This window comes from Sceloporus occidentalis, unplaced genomic scaffold (genome assembly GCF_023333645.1).
Source record: "Sceloporus occidentalis isolate IW3139 unplaced genomic scaffold, rSceOcc1.0.p SCAF_20, whole genome shotgun sequence".
NCBI lineage: Eukaryota > Metazoa > Chordata > Lepidosauria > Squamata > Phrynosomatidae > Sceloporus > Sceloporus occidentalis.
The window spans coordinates 11184067-11204728 of NW_028317000.1; the positions used below are offsets into that span (position 1 = coordinate 11184067).

Below are 20662 nucleotides of genomic sequence, written 5' to 3' on the forward strand. Positions count from 1 at the left end.
ACATATGCTGATGACTTTCAGAACAATAACACAGATTTCCAAGAAAGATATTAAGGTGAATTTCCCCAGGCTTGTGTCCCCCAAATGGTTTGGAGTGTATCTTGTTTTTTTGTTGTTTTAACATTGCTAACTTGAGGACAGGCAATGTCTCATTTATTTTCTTTGTAAGCCTTTTTTGGTTGACGAGAGATGTAAAAATGAATAAATTAGGGACAGGGTGTAGGAGGAGATTGCACAGAATACAGAATGACACTTTGGATATGTGAGCTGGGAGATGTATGGGCATAGATTTCTAACTACTTTGCAATTACATTCATTACAGACATTTCAGTTTACAGTGAATTTGTTACCACTATCTATCAAACACATCCAGGACAAGCTCCAACTTGGCTCCTCTTAAAGCTTTTTCCAAATATTGGGTCTACTTGTGTATCTGTCAGGAGGTCAGTCAAAGTGTCTAATTCCCAACTATTTAAGTACGGCAGCAACAAAATAATCCTCCCATTCATCCACCCCTTTATATTGTAAATCTGCAAACAGCCAGGTATGGATTTTTGTGGGGAGGATGTATAAATGCTGTTAAGTTCTTGTACTCAAAATAAATTCCTGCATTTAGAAGCCTTTCATTCAAAAGTGCTTATCTTGTGTACCATTTGGTGGATTTATCTAGTAAAAGTAAAACAGAGCCTGCACACATGAATTTTACTTATTCATGATTTGATGTATGTAGCCCAAGCCCTTTTTCCAGGCAGGTTTAGAAGTAAGCAATGTCTGCTCCTACAAGAAGCAATGCCTCTCAAAGGGTAGCAAACAAACAAGTTCTTGGATGTCAATGGAAACAGTTCATCAACACACAACTGCAACTTGGACATACAGATCTGGCTGAGGAGGAGATGATGCGACCGCCTTTGGTGTAACATGAAATGACCACCATGAACATCCCTAGGTCCTGGTTGACTGGTGACTCTGGTAGCTCCATCTCCAGTGAGATGCGATATGGCTGGCCATACATAAGGACCTGGAAAGTAAACAGGAATACATTAAGCAAGATAATATGTCTAACTATGGACTTATGGAGGGCTTTTATTTGTTTATGGCAGTATCAGGCTGCATGGCTACCAAGTTTCTCACAGCTGCTTCCATATCATACATATAAAATAATATATATTTATACTAAAAATAGTATATAATTGATATAAATATATATAATTGATATAGACATCAATAAAAATAGTACAAGATAGTCCTGTAGCCTCATGACTTATAATCTGAAAAAGGTATGGCACAACAGGGATGGAGAAGAACATGGAAAAAAGAATATACAGGCAAAATTGTAAAATCTTTTGAGGTTTATGTAAGCTCATATTTAAGACAGCAATAATGCAGACTTCTTAAAAGTCTTCTCTTTTTGAGGACGTCCAGAGAAGGAGACCCCACCATCTCTAGGTTACTGGTTCTATTACCAACTGCACTTACTGTCAAGAATTTCATTCTAATGTTCCATCAAAATCTATTCTCCCGTAACTTAAAACCATTAGACCTCTGGGGCAGCAGAAAACAAGCCTGCACCCTTCTCTCTGTGGCAGCCCTTGAGCTATTTAAAGAGATCATATCACCTCTCAAGTCTTTCCTTCACTAAGCCGAATATAACCAGCTCTTTCAACTCCTCCCCATTTTTGTCCATACCTCTTATCTCCTTATTCACCCTTCTCTGAATTCTCTGCAACTTGGCTATACATTTCTTAAAATAAGTTGATGGAAGAAATACAGAATTTGGAGGAAAAGCAGAAGAAAATTTTTGATTATACTAAACGATTATTCTGTGGCCTTTTATGCAAACTGAAAGAATCCTTGACTCAGCACTTATAAACGTGAAAGTAAGCCAACATCTGCAGTGAGAAAACATAGAGCAAATAATGGCCACAACATCAATGCTATGACTAAAAAGAAGGAAAGAGCTGCCTCACCCATGCTATCAGATAATCAACTTGGCTCTGACTTGAATAACAGAAGGAATAAGATTCTATCTAGCAAAGGTACGAATAACAATCTCATAAGATAGGAGAGTTTGTTGTTCTAAAGCTGTCTACTATTTCTGAAACTTCTAACATTCCTACTTCAAATAAAGTTGCACTCATTGAGAGGGGGAAAGAGAAGAGGAGACTGGGTTAAATAAGATGGGGGTTGAAAAATTGGAAGATATAGTTGCAGCCCCAGTAGACAACAATATACCATTTGACACCAAATTAATAGCTGAACAACGTACAGTTGTCCCTCCACATTTGTGGCCTTGACTTTTGTGGATATGATTATTTGTGATTTTGAATAATATGTTACCTCTAGGAATCTCTAGGGCAGGGTTTCCCAACCTTTTTGACTTACAGAGCCTTTTTAGAATCAATTTCTATGGTGGAGTCCCTAAAAGGCCTAACCTATGTCTTGCAAGTTAATGGTATTTAGGAGTAGTGTTATTTGTGGAGGTAGGGTTAGGTGGAAGTGCACATGGAGCCGTAAGGGCTCCTCGGAGCACAAATTCGGAACCACTGCTCTAGGGCCTCCAGCACAACTCTGTCAGAAGCTGACCACTTCTCTAGGCATTTGTAGGTCCCCCAGCATGAGTCCATGATCAACTTCTGGCAGATGTTGACTACAGAGTTGCACTGGAGGACATGGAGATTCCTAGAGAGGTGTTCTCTTAGGTAAAAAGAATAGGGGTTTTTATTTGTGTTTTTTTCCACATTCACAGGAGTCCTTCACCCCTAACCTCAGTGAATGTGGAGGGACCACTGTATATTAACAGCTCAAACTCTTCACATGGGCTGCCCTAAAATAACAGAGGTTTTAACAACTTTGGCTCAGCTAACCTTAGTGCTGGGGCAAGGGCAACTAAACACTAATAAGCCTGGATAAACACCAAACCTACAAACCAACTAACCTGAACTAAGAGGCAGATTCAATGGAAAGATAATCAAGAGGCTTGTGATGAGCTGAATCAATCAACACCTAAGAAATAAGACTATCTATTCTAGGATATCACCTATTGGTCCTGTCTTTACTTCTGATACACTGTCAAATGCACACAATTGAGTTACCTCTATTTCTACCAAATGACTCATTAACACAACCTGTTAAGGCCCTGGCCCCCAGCACCAAGACAAATGATTTGTAATGTCTTTCAACACTCTTTAAAATGGTTAAATTTTAATAACATCAAATGTGTATCATATAATGTCAGAGCAGTAACAAGGAGCAAGATTCTCCAACAAGTCAAGTGTCTAAAAACAAATATTCTATTTTTGCAAGAGACACACACCAAAGGCATAGGTCCAGCCTTAACTTTGAACTAGTTTGGGAATCAATATGCAGTGGGAGGTATGGGGACGGACAGAGGTGTAGCTGTTTTATTTTACAAAAATTGTGTTTTTATTTTAGAAAATGTGAAAAGAGATTCAAATGGTAAATTCCTTTGCCATTATCCTTTCAGGTTTAGTACTTTTTACATCCTTAGCTCTAGACAGATCTCCTTCATTTCTGAGTTTCTACAAACATTCATTGAAATAGTGGTGGGTGATATTATAGTGGGAGGAGATTCCAATCCAGTATTAGATGGGTTCCTTGAAAGATATAATAGGACTAAAGATAAAGAGCACAATACGCCTTCTCCATTATCACAATGTCTTAACAAGACTGAATTGATAGATCCTTGGAGAGTTCTTCAACACTCCAAGGGAGATTATACATTTTTTTCAGTCCCACATAATTCCTACTCTAGGATCAACCATTTTTTCATTAACAAAAGATAGTACCTCCAACCTCCTGCCATGCAGGAACTCACAATCAAAGCATCCCCAACAGATGGCCATCCAGCTTCGCAGGAGGAGATTACACCACTCTTTGAGGGAGTGTGTTCCACTGTCCAACAACTCTTACTGTCAGAAAGTTCCTCCTGCTGTTGAGGTGGAAACTCTTTTCCTGTGGTTTGAATCCACTGCTCTGTGTCCTATTCTCTGTAGCAGCAGAAAACAAGCTTGCTCCCTCCTCAATATGACATCCCTTCAAATATTTAAACAGGGCTATCATATCACCTCTTAACCTTCTCTTCTCTAGGCAAAACTCCCTAAGTCACTCCTCACAGGGCATGATTTCCAGACCTTTCACCGTTTTGATCACCCTCCTCTGGACACACTCCAGCTTCTCAACAACCTTTTTTGAATTGTGGTGCCCAGAACTGGACGTGGTTTTCCAGGTGAGGCCTGACCAAAGCAGAATATACTTATGATTCTTTTATTGCAGCCAAGAATTGCATTGGCTTTTTTAGTTGCCGCATCACACTGTTGACTCATGTTCAACATGTGGGTTACTAAGACTCCTAGATCCTTTTCACCTGTACTTCTATCCAACCAAGTGTCCTCCATCCTATATTTGTACATTTCATTTTTTTCTGCGTAAGTGTAGCATCTTGCATTTCTCCCTGCTGAAATTCATTCTGGTAGTTTTGGCCCAGCTTTCTAATCTATTAAGGTCATTCTGAATTTTGATCCTGTCATCTGGGAAATTAACTGCCTCTGCTAATTTGGTGTCCTCTGCAAATTTGATAAGTATGCCCTCTATTATTTCATCCAAGTCATTAACAAAGATATTGAATAGCACTGGATCCAGGACAGAACCCTGTGACACCCCCCCCCCCCACTGGAAACGTCTTTCCAGGATGAGGAGGAGATCTTGGTGAGCACCCTTTGGGTTCAATTGGTCAACCAATTAAAAATCACCTAAGAGTCACACTGTCTAGCCCACATTTTACTAGGTTACAGCATCTGCAGAGCCAGTTGTTTATCTCCACTCTTTTCCTCTCCTTCCCTGGACCATGTCCTTCCACTGGGAAAAGAGATGAGATGACAACCAGTGCATCCAGCTCTTTCAGCTTTCTACCCAGAGCTTTGTAATCCCTTATGATATTCTGAAGGCTGTGCCTTGCAGTGTCATTGGTACTCATGTGAACCAAAAGGAAGGGATAATGGTCAGCAGGCTTGACAAGTCTTGTTAGCCTCTCTGTTATGTCATGGATTTTTGCTCCAAGGAGACAACATACCTTCCAAAACATGCTGTCAGGCCTGCAAACCACTGCTTCTGTACCTCAGCAAGGCATCCCACCACCACCACCATGTGCCTCCTCAGAGATCTGGCAACAGTCATCCCCTGTGCTGATTCTACCATGGTCCCCAGCACATTCTCTATGGACTAGTCCTGCTGCTCTTCCTCATCATCACTCATAAAAGAAAGAGCTTGAAATCGATTCTGTACCTGCAAGCTTGCAGAACGATCCCGGGTTATCCTACTTCGATGTGTCACATTCCTGCAAATGTCTACCTCCTGTTAATGGGCAACAAACTCCTCTCCAGAGGCATTTCATAATGCAATAACTCTTCACACAATTTAACTCACTTGTTGGTCCCGACTGTCCTTGATGAAAGAAATGTTGGCAATGGGAAAGGAGCACAGTTCTGGTCCAGAAAGGCCACAGTCTGTCCTGAAAAAAGTGGAAGCCCCCAACCACAGCAAAAGGTCACATTCAGAATATAAAGCACTTCACTGGATCAAACTGATAGTTCAGCATCTTGTTTTCCAAGGTAGCCAATTAGACATCTCTGCAAAGCTCAGAAATAGCACACATGGTCAAGAGCCATCTCTCGACATTTACTGTATATATTCATGTATAAGTCTAGAAATGTTAGTCAAAAATTGATCCCAAAAACCTAAATCAATTTATCCATGGGTCAATATAAATACTATACTTTAACTCTTATTAAACAGAGAACCATCCCTGGTAAAAGGCAAGAGTGATATCTGTCTTGGAAGCACTGACCTCTCTCTGCTCACTCTTCCATTCATCCTTTAGTGTGAGCCAAAACCATTATGCCAACCAGAATTTTGTAGGTTCTCTGGCATTGTTTTCCTTTGCTTCATCATTTGGATCCTTTGTTGTATGTCCCTAAGTTTTAACCTCGACGTATGCATGGGTCATATCAAAATCCATAATTTTGCCCCCCAAACCTGCCCTCGACCTATACATGAAGTCGACTATGTCTTTGTAACTGGTATTCAATACAACACTGCACCCAGTTATGGAGGATCCATCTAAGCCATTATGATTAGGAAGAACACCTATACTGAACCTGAGCACAACACTTGGTTCTCCTAGTGACCAACAAGTGGAAAGTAAGCAAAATAAGGATATCACGTATCCTCCGTTTGTATTTTCCAACAGGTGGTATTTAGATTTGCTCTGAGTAAGAAGACTGAAGTCCTGCTTCTCAGCAACCGCTACTCACAGCACTTCCTCTGATCCTGCAAAAGACGCATAGGCAATATGGCAAGTAGCCATGGGCAGTCTTATAGTATGTAGTCTTATTCTGCGTCTCCTCTCTTCATTTTTTTGTTTCAATCCCTTGCAAAGCCATCACACCATCTGTAGTCTAAAACTAACTTTTCTAACATCTAGAGAGAACCAAAATGCAGGGGTCAAGGATTTACTTGGTAAACAGGAGTTGCACTTCCTGGCATCTCTAGTTAAAAGGATCTGGTAATTGCAATGTGTTAACTTGTATGTGCTTTGAACCCCAGTTACAATGATTGTGTGCCTTCACCAGTTAGATGCTCATGGCTTGTAACATTCCAATATGTGTTTTTAAAGTAAGTAAAAATATCAGTAATTAGAAAGCAAATCTTTACTTGTAGAATTCTAACTATAATGGCAACGAAATACATTTCTGGCCATAGAAACATCTACCAAGTACTTTTAAAATGTAACTTTCCAAACTCTATAAAAATTGGCATGGCATAAGGATAGGAGCATCATGATTTCTGTTCCAGTTATAAGGTGTCCGCACATTTTGTTGCTGTAACCAGTAGAATAAGAGTGGGCAGATCATGTTTCCGGGACTTATTTTTTTATGTTTTTAAACAAAATCTTAAGGCCCACAATCAAATTTCTCAAGTTTCTCCTTTGGCCTAGTTCTTTACCAACTATGATTGTCTGGAACTTGGTGCAAAAGAAGTCTAAGCCCTGGTATTTATTCCTAGCATTCGAAATCAAAGAAATGTGCAGTGTGTTGAAGTTTTGTTTTTAAAATGTACACTGCTTTGAATGCACTGTCAGAAGGAGAGATATAAATTCAATAAATAAAGATTAAATAAAATACAAGAACCAGCTTCTCCTCCATCCACTTTCCCTCCACAGCAACATACCTGAATTGGTAATGTACAGGGCTGACATAGCTGACCGTTGGCATATAGGAGTAGTAGAAGCTCCCATAGAGGAAGATTGAGATCCAGAGGAGAAGCAGAAGAACACAAAGTAAGATGGCTGTCTGCAAGACTGTACGGCGTACGCGGAGCATAAGTAGTGTGGCCACTTCTTGGACCCATACCAGGAAGGGTCCAGAGCCCTCCGACATGGCACCAGAAGGAGAAGGCAACAGAGAGGGATCCAGGGGAGCAAAGTGAAGAGCACTGTTGAACTGACACACAGAGCAGGAAAATGCCTTCCAATGGCGCACTGGGAGAAAGTAAGAAAATATAACAGTGGTTCCTTGCACAATGTAAAAGCTAGTAAAAAAAAAGAGTTCCCTTAATCCTAGCTGGACAGCAACCAGGCCTCCTACTCAGGGGAGCGAGAATGACTTCTGGTTTGCATGCCACCCTGCCTGTGTCTCTTGGCTTTTTGGAAGTTGTTTATATCCATGTGAGAGATGAAGAAGATGGAAGTCAGCAGCTTACAGCATGGCGAATGATGGAGTCACTTAGTGTACCGTCATCTTGGGAAACAGGCACTGTATTATCTTGGCACAAATGTTGTCTGGAAAAGGCCTGGGTAAAACAAAGATACACAAAGCAAGGATTAGCACTCTTTTTATCACAGGGAAGGGGAACAGACAAAAAAATTAAACAAGAGCAAGCATGAGCAATGAGAATGGGATCAGTGAGCTAGCACAGTGACTTAAAGAAGGACCTGGAAAAAGGGGATTTGAGCAAGGGATTTGAAATCTCTGGGACAAAACATGGTTAAACAGCAAAAGCATGTTGCATGGGATGTAGGAATCACGTTTCTCAAAGTTCTTCCTCTGACCTAGTTCTTCACCAACTATTACTGTCTGATAGTACCAACTGATAGAGCCAGTGTGTTAGAGTGGTTTGAGAGTTGGACTAGGACTCTGGAAAACAGGGTTCAAATCCTGACTTGGCCATGGAAACCCACTGCATGAACTTGGGCAAATCGCACTCTCTCAGTCGCAGAGGATGGCAAAGGCAAACCCCCTCTGAAGAAAACTTCCAGGAAAATCCCATTAAAGGGTCACCATAAGTTGGAAACAACTTGAAGCCACACAACAACAACTACCAACCGATAGTACAAACTACTACTTCAGAAGGCAGCCAGAGGCTCACATGGGCCTCCATACAAATAAGCAATTTAAATCCCTGAATATAGAATATATACTAGGGCAAACCATGCTCACTTTCCACAATACATGCAGCAAAATACTTAGATACGGAAGTATGGATATGTAATTAGTACCACTTGGCCTAATGTATAATTAATTCATGTGTAATTATATGTGTATCTTACATAGAGGGATGCAACTAAGGCCCCATACAGACAGGCCAAAATAAAGCTGCTTCGGATCACTTTGGAAGTATGCTGTTTAAATGATGCATGCATCCTAAGAGACCGGAAGCTGTGTCAAAGCCATGCTCTAGTCCTAAGGACTAGAGTGCAGCTTTAGCGCAGCATCTGGCCTCTTAAGATGCATGTGCCGTTTAAACAGCATACCTCCAAAGTGATCCGAAGCAGCTTTATTCTGGGAGATGAAGTCCACAACACCTGAAAGATCAAATTTTGGAAACCACTGTACTAGAACAAGCTTAGGAAGACAATATTTTCCCTAGGAATCCACCACTGAGACCCAGGTGCAAACAGTAATTTGGCTAAAGCTCAGGAATGGGGAAACAAACTCAAAATGAGACTCAGGGGGTAGACAATTAGCTACTACACCTGTACAATTACTTACTACACTTATGAGCCACAGACTGAGCTAACCAGCATGCAGAAGCACAAATGCAACAATGTTAACACAAAATTCTGAACACATCCTTAGTGCTTAGAAGTCACACAACAATAACATGAGCAAGTCACACTCTCTCAGCCTCTGAAGGCACACAACAACAACAACATAATATGCAAGTCACACTCTCTGAACCTCAGAAGAAGACACACAACATGAGCAAGTCACACTCGCTAAGCCTCAGAAGAAGGCACACAACAACAACATGAACAAGTCACTCTCTCTGAGCCTCAGAAGTCATATAACAACATGAGCAAGTCACACTCTGTGAGCTTCAGCAGAAGGCACACCACCTCAACCCCCCAAACTGGGAGAAGCTGGAGGAGAGAGACCCTTGAGCTCCTCCATCCCTGTCTATGGCTGAAGGGAAGGAACGAGAAAGAGGAAACCTGCCTCCCTCCGAAGGCGCCCACCGCCTCCTCCTTCTTCAGTCTCTCCAAAATTGGGCCGAGGCTCTTCCGGGTTTAGCCCCGCCTCCTCCTCCCCCGTGTGTCTGGCCAAAGGGAGGAGGAGGACCAGCATCCTTCCCTCACGTGACCCCAGGGATGCTGCCACCGCCTCGGCTTTCCGTTGCTATGGCAACTGAGCAGCCACCGCTGTGGTCCAGGCCTCCAAGAGAAGCCTATGGGAAGAAGGGAAGGGAGTTTTTCCTTCTTTCCTTCCCTAGAGAGGCAGCTTGGTGGAATTGTCGGAGACCAGGGTTCGAATCCTGGCTCGGATATGTAAACCCACTGGGTGACATTGGGCAAGTCACACTCTCTCAGCCTCAGAGGTGGGCAATGGCAACCTCCCTCTGAAAGAACATGCAACGAAAACCCCAGGATAGGTTCACCTGAGGGCAGCCATAGGTTAGAAACAACTTGAAGGCACACAACAACAACATCTTTGGCAAGTCACACTCTCTCAGCCGCAGAGGAGGGCAATGGGAAACCCCCCTCTGAAGAAACATGGCAAGAAAACCCCATGATCAGTTCAATTTGAGGGATTACTTGAAAGCACACAAGAACAGCAACAAAAATCCCTTGCAACCAGGGCTGCATCCACACTCCAGAAATAATCCAGTTTGATACCACTTTCAACTGCCATGGCTCAAGGGTATGGAATTGTGGGAGCTGTCATTCTGTTTGGACGGTTTAGACTTCTCTGTCGGAGAGCTCTGGTGCCACAACAAATTCCAGTTCCTAAGATCCCATAGCACTGAGTTGTGGCAGTTAAGAGTGGCGTCAAACCAGATTATTTCTGCAGTGTGGATGCAGCCTTTATGCCTTAACCGCAAAGGAGGGCGAAGCACCGCCAAATGCAGGGCATTCAAGAAAAACAGAGGACATTACACAACATAAGCTAGAAACACTCATAGGAATTCATGCTTCTTAGACGTGCTTAAAATGGAGGGCATTTTGGAATTCCTCCTGGACAGAAGGTTGAAATGTAGAGCATGTCCTGGAAAAGGAGGACACATATGGTCATGCTTGTGAGGCTGTGGAGAATCCACTCTGGGTTTTATTGCAGCCCTTAAAGGAGCTTTCTCGGTTTGTAGAGTAAGGTTCAGTATTATGGGAAAGCCCTTTAAAGGATAGCATGGAACCAAGAGTGGATTTATTGTACACTTGGTGTGTAATCCAATGCTGGCCACTGTATAATTCTAATATCGGAATCACTATATTGATTTCCTTCAATGAAACAACCAACTGCACATCTATGTGATCAGTAAATATAGTGATTTGTGAGTTCTGCGTATATGGATAAAAACTGGAACCACTGTCGAAGTAATACTCCTAACTTTCCTTACTTATGAATGAATCTTGCCTCTGTCATCTCAAAAAAACAAAACAAGTACTTTTTGTTCTTCTTTTGATTAATTCTATGATTACATTTGCATGCATTTCTATAATCCTGTAATTAAATATGGATATGACTGTATTGTTGTTGTTTGTGAATTTTAATTTACTAATCGCTCAGGGAGACACCATAGAAACAAACGCAGTACATGAAACATAGCTATTGTCAGTTCATTAACTGATTAACATCACAAATTGGCTAAGATTTCTTTACCTGCTAACAGCCATGCTACTCATATTGATAATAAATGTAACAAATAACACACTATTAAAATAAATGGTGCCACAGAGTAAAATATGGCTGGGGAAACTGTGGTCCTCCAGATGCTGTCAGGGGCTCCAAACTGCCTTATCTATTACCATCGGCTATGCTGCCTAAAGATGATCAATAGCCTGTAAAACAGTGGTCCTCAAACTGTACCCTTTAAGAGTTTAGTTTTTGACTTCATCTCCCAGAAGCCTCAGCCATGTTGGCCAATAGTCTGGGTTTCTGGGAGCTGAAGTCCAAAATCCCTTAAAGAGCACAGTTTGGGGAGGCAAGAGAGAAAGGAGGAATGGAAGAAGCAAAGGTAAGAACATATGTATGTATAGTGAATTCCTATGGATCAGAAAGCCAGAATGGTGTAGTGGTTTGAGTGTTGGATTGTGACTCTGGAGACTAGGGTTCGAATTCCCACTCGGCCTGAAACCCAATGGGTCACCTTGGGCAAGTCACACTCTCTCAGCCTCCATTATAGATTTCCCCGTAATGTTGCCATTAGTCGGAAATGACTTGAAGGCTCACAACACACACACCTATAGATCAGCTCAGCCAAGCTTGGAAAAGTTATTTACTTACTTACTTTTGGTAAATAGCTGGCCACTAGCTGTGGGATTCCAAGAATTGCTATGTTAAGAAAACCCTCAAGCTCTGAGCGGGGAACAGAATGTAGACTGAAGTGATGATGCATGATTTAACTTTAGTATAGCAACCACTAAAAAAACCCACCTGAAATTGCTGAAGTCTACTCGTCCTTGCTTCTTTACTACCTCTTTACTAAGAATAAAGTCTCACAACATTCAGTGGAGTATATTCTCAGGTATGTGAGTGTAGGATGGAGGCTTAGAGCCTGTACAGACAGGCCAAAATAAAGCTGCTTCAGGTCACTTTGGAGGTATGCTGTTTAAATGACGCATACATCCTAAGAGGCTGGAAGCCGCGCCAAAGCAACACTCCAGTACTAAGGACTAGAGCGCAGCTTTAGCGCGCCTTCTGGCCTCTTAAGATGTATGTGTCATTTAAACAGCATACCTCCAAAGTGACCCGAAGCAGCTTTATTTTGGCCCATCTGTGCGGGCCCTTAGACTCCATCTGCACTGGGTCATAAGGTTTGAGGCAGTTAGGTCTTTATCTATGGGTAAAGGACCTTAGGCGAGCTAGCATGGTGTAGCGGTTTGAGTGTTGGACTATGATTCTGGAGAGCAGGGTTCAAATCTCCCTCAGCCGTGAAAACCCACTGGGCAAGTCACACTCGCTCAGCCTCAGAGGATGGCAATGGCAAACAAATCTTGCCAAGAAAAGCTCATCATAGGTTCACTTTAGGGTCACCATGAGTCAAACAGGACTTGAAGGCAAACAACAACAACAACAACAACAACAACAACAACAACAGACCTTAGGCATGCCATACGTGCTCAGCTTCAGGGGAAGGCTATGGCAAAACCTTCTCTGAACAAATCTTGCCAAGAAAACCCTGAGACATGGTCACCATAAGTCAGAAATGACTTGAAGGCACACAACAGCAACAAAATATAACATCAGCTGCTTCTCTTGATGTAGGGCTTCATGTCACAACCAACACCTCATCACGCAGAACCAAGAGGCAGCAGCCGGTCAAAATGTGCTCGCTTTCCTTTGGCAGGGTGTGTTTTGTCATGTGCATGCCTACAGAGAATGCAGGCACTGCACATCTTCCAAGTGCCACAGGGAAGGCAGCAGATTTTGGAGCCGATGGCGAAGTGGGAGGGAAGGGGGAGACAGAGAGAAAGCAAGCAGTGCATTGATGTCAGATTTCCAAATGAAAGAGTCGATGTCACTATGTACTGCAGCTTCCATGTGTTCATACCACCACCTGCAAAAGGGGTGAAGGGACCCAAATCTCCCTGTTTCTGGTCCTGTTCTTCCTTGCTTCCTCACTACCTCTTTGCTTTCCTCTTCATGGTTTCCTTTGGTGGCAAACCAGGCTTTTTCAACTCTTAAAATAGCTTGATTTTCATAGAAGCCCATGTAGGTGTGGGCAACTCCACCCCTTCCTCCTGATACAGAGATGGTTTGGTCCCAGCATTAAGTGGTTTGCAGCATCCTCAAGGTACTGGACCACTGAACTAAGCCTGGGAAAGGTGAGCAGAGCAATTGGGGAAAGGGAGACAGGGAGCCCAGTTTGGACCCAGCAAGGTGGTGGCAAAGGAAAAGAACCAAGAAGCCAAGTGCTGTCTGAAAACTCTCCCTCCCTTGCTCTGCTATCACCCAATATCATCTACTGGGGAGAAGGCAAGAGTCCCCCACCCTCCTTCAGAGCTTCTGAATACCTAAGGCTGAAGAACACCCATTTTATTTGCTCTCCTTTTCTTCGTTTCTAGCAGGTAATACCAACAGAGGGTCTGTATTGGGTGGGGGAGCTCCATCCAGGTTGGCATGTGTATATGTGGGTGCTTCAAACACTGGTGGGTGTCATACTTGAGATCAGTGGCAAATGGAGACTTCTCCAGGGCAGGGACCTGAAAAGATGCCAACAGAAAACCAAAGGAGTCAGATGAGGAGATGCCATATATAGTGTTGCGTTTTGCACTAGGGAAACACAACGAAAGGCTGTTTCTTGGATGGGTGGCATCGGGTGGGCAGAGGGGAATGGGTGAGATAATTGGGCAATCTGTTTCTCTTCCCATCTCTCTCTTGTTCCTTCCCCATCAAGGTAGGAATAATAATACTGGCGCTCCTATGACAGTGGTTCTCAACCTTCCTAATGCCTCAACCTTTTAATCCAGTTCCTCATGTTGTGGTGACCCCCCCAACCATAAAATCATATAAAATATGTGTTTTCCGACGGTCTTAGGCGACCCCTGTGATACAGTTGTTCGACCCCCAAAACGGTAGTGACCCACAGGTTGAGAACCGCTGTTCTATGAGATGATGGGATATGTGTTTCAGTTCCAAGGCAGCCTTCAGAATGGCCATCGTATCTGCTGCCTCTTCAGTAGATGTTTCTGTGGGGTGGTGGCTGCATCTGACAGAAGAAAAAGTAACAGGGGAGGGATTTGAGGGCAAGGGTAGAATAGGGAGGACTCAGTAATTGGAGCTCTAAGGTTTGTTTTCCCTTGAAGGACAGATCTTTTAAAAAGGAGGGTGTACTGGGGGGGGGGTGTTCTTGGACTAAAAAGAAATCCATGTGGGGGAAATGCTAATGCACCCAACACTGAGGAACAACAATGACAGTTCACATCTATGGATGGTATACTGGTAAAGGCAGGCATGTTGTCTATATTGATGTATACTGCAATCTATATTAATTAATTGTAAGTTGCAGGCAGGGTAAGTCATGTTTTTGTCTTATCTTTCTAAAGATCAAGGGTGGCCAAAAGATAGACCTGGGGCAACATGCAGACTTTTCTTGTGGCCTTTGACCAATCAACTCCCTCCGTCTTCAATAAATGCTTTCATCTTTGCAATTCATCTCTCAGATGTTGTCGGTTCTATTCAACTTGTTAATATAATTCCAGCCATTTCCAGATTTGTAGGGTGTTTGGGGGGATTTTCTTTTCAGCTTCAGAGATTCCCAGGAGAATAAAATTGGCTCCTGGGTGTGCTGCAGTTACCTACTCCTTCTATAGATGTTTGGTATTCCAAAACATGAAGGTGCTGTACAAAGCTGGGGATGATGGGAATGGTATAACCCATTAATTAATTAATTAATCAATTGTGCAGCATCACTACCATCAATGCTAGTTCTAACTGCATAATAGATTCTGAAACGAACCATTTAGTCCAGCATTGTTTTCCATAGCCAAATGCCTCAGGAAGTTGCCAAGAAAACTGCTATTCCATTAGGTGGAGGCTGTTGCATCAGTGAGTAAATGTTATAAGATGGCAGAGCCAGTGTAGAGGGAACTAAGTGATGCAAGGTCTCTTCTATCTCCTAGTTTGCCGGCTGCCTTTAGATGTGGTGGTAAATTCTCTTCCATCAGTCGTGTTGGGAAAAGATTCAATTGCCAGTCCAGTTCTTGAATTTGGAATGGGAGTGGGATACCTTCTTATTCAGGCAGACAAATGGCTTGGTGTTGGCCTGGCTTCAGATAGACCACTCTTGTTCTATCAGAAGTAGATCACTCCTGAATTTGGAGGCTCACTTGAGCTCTGGCAGCTAAAATCTGTTGCTGGATGTTCCCTTTGTGAATTGGACCGATCCTTGTTGAAAAAGCCACTTAGAAGGGGATGGCCAGATCCACCTGTAGTAATAATTGTTTATTGACTCCCTGCTTCCCTTTGCAGAATCACCATGAAAGGTGAGACGCCAGTAAACAGCACCATGAGCATTGGACAGGCTCGCAAGATGGTGGAGCAGCTCAAGATTGAGGCCAGCATGTGCAGGATAAAGGTGGGAAAGGGGATTAAACATGGTGGCGCTGTAGGGCAGCAGGGGATTACTTCCTCAGAACAGGGTTGAAGGACCCAACTAGGACATGCGCTTTATGCCACCCTTCCCCAATTTGGTATTCTCCAAATGTCTTGTGTTACAACATAAGGCTGCCATGAGAAGGTAAGGAAAAGGTGGCCATCCAAGTATTGCTGTACTGCAGTTTCCATTAACCCAAGTCAATATGGTCAATGGTGAAGGATCATGGGAATGGTTGCAATTGTTATGAGTCATCATGACAGCTTAAAAGTTTGGCAACCCTATGAACAAGAGATCTGCAAGAGCACTTATTCTTAACAGCCCCAGTTAGGCCTTACTGACTCAGGACTCTGCTTTCCTTGATTCAGTCTATGTTATTCTCAGCTCGCATGTGTCAGTGATGTCACCTGGTGCAGCGGGGTGGCCAGGGGGGCAGACAAGGGAGGGAAGGGAGGGAGCTGGACTGGCTCATCCATGTAGGCGAACTAGGCAGCCTCCTAGGGTGGCAAAATTTAGGAGTGGCTAGACAGCTTTTTTTGGTACATTTTTTTGCATAATTAAACAATATTAAAGTGAAACCTCATTACAGCAAGCAATGTAAAAGCAAGCTACCATATGACGATTTCTTTGAACAATGGCCAAAACATAAATGTGTGGCCCCTCCCGTGCCTGTCATATGTTTTTTAATTGGCTTTTTGACTAATTCTCAATACTATGACAAGAGATTGGAACCTAAGTTTTAAGTCATGTTTAGCTTTAACAAATGAAACAGCGGAAATCAAGGGGTGAAAATAATTATGATGGTCGACAGGGGGTGCCAAAATATTTATCGCCGAGGATGGCCAAATACCTAGTGCCGGTCCTGGGAGGGAGGCTCACTTCCCCCCGTTGTCTCCGTGCAGCTTCCTCATGAGGAAAGAATGGGGTCACAAAGAGTGTGTGGACCACACCAGGTGACACCCCAGTAGAGGGGTGACCACGGTGGGGCCCTCCTCCCACTGCAATGGAGGCAAAAGCCAGGAGGCCAGGCTCACCCCTTCCCTTTGCCTTTGTGTGGCTTTCTCATGAGGAGGGAGCCACCAGGAAGACCAAGCCCACCTCTGCTCACCCCCACATGATTCCCTCCTCGTGAGAAAATTGCATGGAGGCCATTCCAGGTGGGCTAGGCTTATCTCCCTTCACCTCCATGTGCTTTCCTTGTGATGAGGGAGCTGCACTGGGCAAAGCCAGGGGGAACATGTTCACTCCTCCTCCTCTTCTGCTGCCTTGGGGTCCTCCTCAGGGAGAGAGACACTGAAGCAGAGAAGAAGGTGTGGGTGCTGGCAACAACATTGTGTTGCAGTGGGAGGAAGGTCCCACCAGGTGTCACCTGGTGCTGTCCACACCCCGCTTGGGATGCCACTGCTGTCAGGTGAACTTCAACTTACGATGTCATATCATATCATAGGTCATTCTATGAATGACAGACCTCCCACTCGACCCATTATCAACAGTCCTGCTCAGGCCTTGCAAATTCAGGACCGTGGAGTTTGTCCATCTTGAATGTGGTCTTTCTCTTTTCTTACTACCTTTTATCTTGCCAAATATCATTGTCTTTTCTAATGAGTCATGTCTTCTCATGATAAGCCCAAAGTACAGCAGCCTCAGCTTGGTCATCCTGACTTATAGAGAGAGTTCAGGCTTCATTTCCTTTAGGACCCATTTGTCTTTTTGGCAGTACATGGGATCTGACTGCAGAACTCATTTCCTTTAGGACCCATTTGTCTTTTTGGCAGTACATGGGATCTGACTGCAGAACTCTCCTCCAGCACCACATTTCAAATGAGTTGGTTTTCTTCCTGACAGCTTTCTTCACTGTCCAGATTTCACAGTTTAATACATACCAATTGGAAATATGATGGCATGGAGAATCCTGATTTTAGCATTAAATGATATAGCTTTACCCTTGAGGATCCTGTCTAGTTCCTTCATAGCTGCCCTTCCAGATCCTTCTCTTGATTTGTAGACTGCAATCTCCATTCTGATTAATGACTGAGCCGAGGTATAGAAAACCCTGCACTATTTCAATGTATTCATTATCTTATTTAAAGTTATGTAAATCATTTGTAGTTATTGTTTTTGTTCCTTTAATGTTCAGCTGTAAACCTGACTTGTTTCAATAGCTGTTCTAAGTTTTTGCTATTTTCTGCTAGTAACATGGTATCATCTTCATATTTTTGTTGATGTTCCTTCCTCCAATGTTCATGCCTCCCTCCTCAAAATCAATCCAGCATTATATGTTCAATGTACAAGTTAAACAGATAGTAAACGTAGCCTTGTCTAACATATTGTGCATTGGAAATCATCCTATTTCCCCATATAGGTTAGGTATCAGAACAATCACACTAACAATCACAGTTAGCACACTAACTCTTTAAGAATGACCCATCGTTTTTCATGATCTAAAGCTGGACATCCCAAGCCAATAGCAAGAGCAAGTAGCAATAGCAAGTACATTTCTATACCACTTATCAGTGCACTTAAGCACTCCCTAAGCGGTTTACAATGTGTAAGCTAATTGCCCCAACAAGGTGGGTACTCATTTTAGCAACCTGGGTCCTAATTTTAGCAAGCCTGAGTGGAGCTTGAGCCCTTGGCTGGTACTGAACTCGTAACCTTGCAGTTTGTGAGTGAGTGGCTGCAGTACAGGCGTTTAACCACTGCGCCACCAGGGCTCCTAACCACAAGTCAAACCATCTAACCACTGACTCTCCTTCTTCTTGATCCACAGGTATCCAAAGCAGCAGCTGACCTGATGACATACTGTGATGCCCATGCCTGTGAAGACCCTCTCATTACCCCTGTGCCCACTTCCGAAAACCCCTTCCGGGAGAAGAAGTTCTTCTGTGCCCTCCTCTGAGTAATGTCTGGTATTCCTCACTTCGACCCCACCCCAACCAGTTTCATGGGGCCAGAGGGCACAAGACCCATTCTCCTTTCCTTTCCACTTCCCCTGAGACACCCAAACCATCAATTAGTAAAGGAGGCCCAGAGTATCTGCACATCTAAGCCTTTGCCATAGAGGGGCAGATGTAGCTGTTTCTGCTTGCAGCCTCCCACCAAACTAACCACAAGATTGTGGTGTGATTATTCCATACACTTCACCTGAGCACAATAACCTCTACAAGCAAGATGGACACCGCACCTCACCTTCCTCCAAGAAGGGAGCCTCCATTCAGTTTAACAACGAAGGGGAAGAGAACGGCACATTGTTTACTTACTGTGAAGTGTATTCTGGGTTGTTGAGAGGAGGAATCTGCAAAATCTAGATTGTCTCCAGCATTTCCCACAATGAGATCTGAGAGTCATTCAGATCCATGACAGTGTGCGTAGGTGTGTCCAACATGGGTTGTTTTGTGGCAAAATTAACCTTCAACGACTTCTTCAAGCAGATTTAGTTCCTAGTCAGAGCCCTGAAGCTGTTCCTGCCTATTCTCCCAGCCCCTCACTTCTACCCAGGAAATGTTCTTGGGTTTTCCACGCCAGGCCCAGGTGGTTTTGTGCAACATCCATTCATCCATCCTGTATCAAAGAGCACAGAAAGGAATAAAATTAACTGGAGACACTAAACAGAGTCCATAGCTTGGGATGGTAAAATGAGAATGGTTATGCTATCTAAGGACACTCTCTAATGAAGGTATTTCCAAATCAAATCACACCTTCGAGACCCTCAAGATAAAACACACACAAATGGAGGAATCCAAGAGGTTAAATTGCATGCATTTTAAATTTCTGCCTTTGAATTTAGAAAGGAAGAACAGGCCAAAATACTCCGGCAACAAAGACAGTGAAGGTGAGGATAGTATACATGTGATTTTATCATATGCAAGGGCAGCTGTGCAAATAAAACAAAAGCCACAATTCACAAAAGGGCTTTATTGGTCAGTCACTGGCTTCTTCATCAGGCAAAAGATGTTTTAAAAACTCATAAAGGAGGGAGGGAAAATGACAGGTGTTTCAGGCCTACATTTTGTATAGATGTTGTTCAGTTGGTTTGGAGGGATCCCATTGCAGGCCAAGGGATCAACCATATGGGGATCAACACAATGGACAGTAACATTTAAACTCCATTAGCAGGTAAAATTATTTTACCATTAGGGATGTTAAAACTCTGATGCCAAATTTTAAGGATAGAGAAAGTGTCCAAAATGCCAAATCTAAAATTGATAACCATTAATGTGTTTGAAATGTTTTACTTTCTTTTTTCACTTTTTATGTTGGAGTTCCTCCAACTTTTGGTTCCTAGATTAAATGCAGTAAAAATATAATTTTGTAATAAAGCGGCGGTTCTCAACCTGTGGGTTGCGACCCCTTTGCGGATCGAACAACCCTTTCACAGGGGTCACCTAAGACCATCGGAAAACAGTAGCAAAATTACAGTGGTTAATCTGCTTTCTCTAGGGATCTTTAGGTTGTCCAGTGCAACTCTGCCAGAAGTTGACCATAGAGTTGTACTAGAGAACCTAGAAGTTCCTAGAGAAAACACTACTCTAGGCATTTGTAGGTCCTCCAGATGACTTCCGGCAGACGTTGACCACAGATTGGCACTGGACGACCTGGAGAGTCCTAGAGAGGTGTTCTCTTGGGTAAAAAGAATAGTGGTTTTTCATCTAGGTTTTTTCCACATTCATGCAGGTCCTTCACTCCTAAATGCAGCAAATGTGGAGGGACCACTGTATTCTTAATGGCAGTGCTAGAAGTAATCTTTTATGAACACCAGTCTATGTCTGTTTTAATACCCTTGCTCAGCATTTTTGATTCCACACTCTGATTAGGAGGGGAGGGAAATCCCTACTTGTTCAGTCACTATTATAATGCCCTAAGGAGTCAGGAATTCCTGTTGATCTTGAATCAGACAAGTACGTAAATGTAAAATACAGTGGGCCTTTGGTATTTGCTGGGATTTGGTTCCAGGATCCCCATCGATGCCAAAATCCATGGATGCTCAAGTCCCATTATATACAGTGGCGTAATAAAATGGTGTCCCATGAATAAAATGGTAAAATTTGCTTTGTGG

General features: G+C 43.1%; 2 protein-coding genes across 6 annotated transcripts in view; one reads left to right on the forward strand and one right to left on the reverse strand.

The window, feature by feature from the left end:
- The window catches only part of BSCL2 (BSCL2 lipid droplet biogenesis associated, seipin), a 32832-nt gene that overhangs the window by 10198 nt on the left and 1972 nt on the right, over nt 1-20662 (reverse strand). For 2 of the 5 annotated variants that reach the window (XR_016272104.1, XR_016272103.1), the window contains exons 1-4: nt 9513-9657; nt 7246-7866; nt 5443-5527; nt 875-1018 (exon numbers count right to left, since the gene is read on the reverse strand). Coding sequence is in view for 3 of the 5 variants with exons in the window: in XM_089482842.1 (XP_089338968.1) it covers nt 875-1018; nt 5443-5527; nt 7246-7454 (438 nt within the window). In the remaining 2 variants the exon portion in view is untranslated. Of the gene's footprint in view, nt 1-874; nt 1019-5442; nt 5528-7245; nt 7867-9412; nt 9483-9512; nt 9658-18866; nt 19168-20662 lie in introns of those variants that run through there. The other 3 variants (XM_089482842.1, XM_089482844.1, XM_089482845.1) reach the window with 2 other exon arrangements.
- Nucleotides 13287-20642, forward strand: GNG3 (G protein subunit gamma 3). The gene is made up of 3 exons (XM_089482850.1): nt 13287-13579; nt 15483-15588; nt 18377-20642. Exons 2-3 carry the CDS (start codon nt 15490-15492, stop codon nt 18503-18505), a joined length of 228 nt encoding a protein of 75 aa, XP_089338976.1. The 5' UTR covers nt 13287-13579; nt 15483-15489; the 3' UTR covers nt 18506-20642.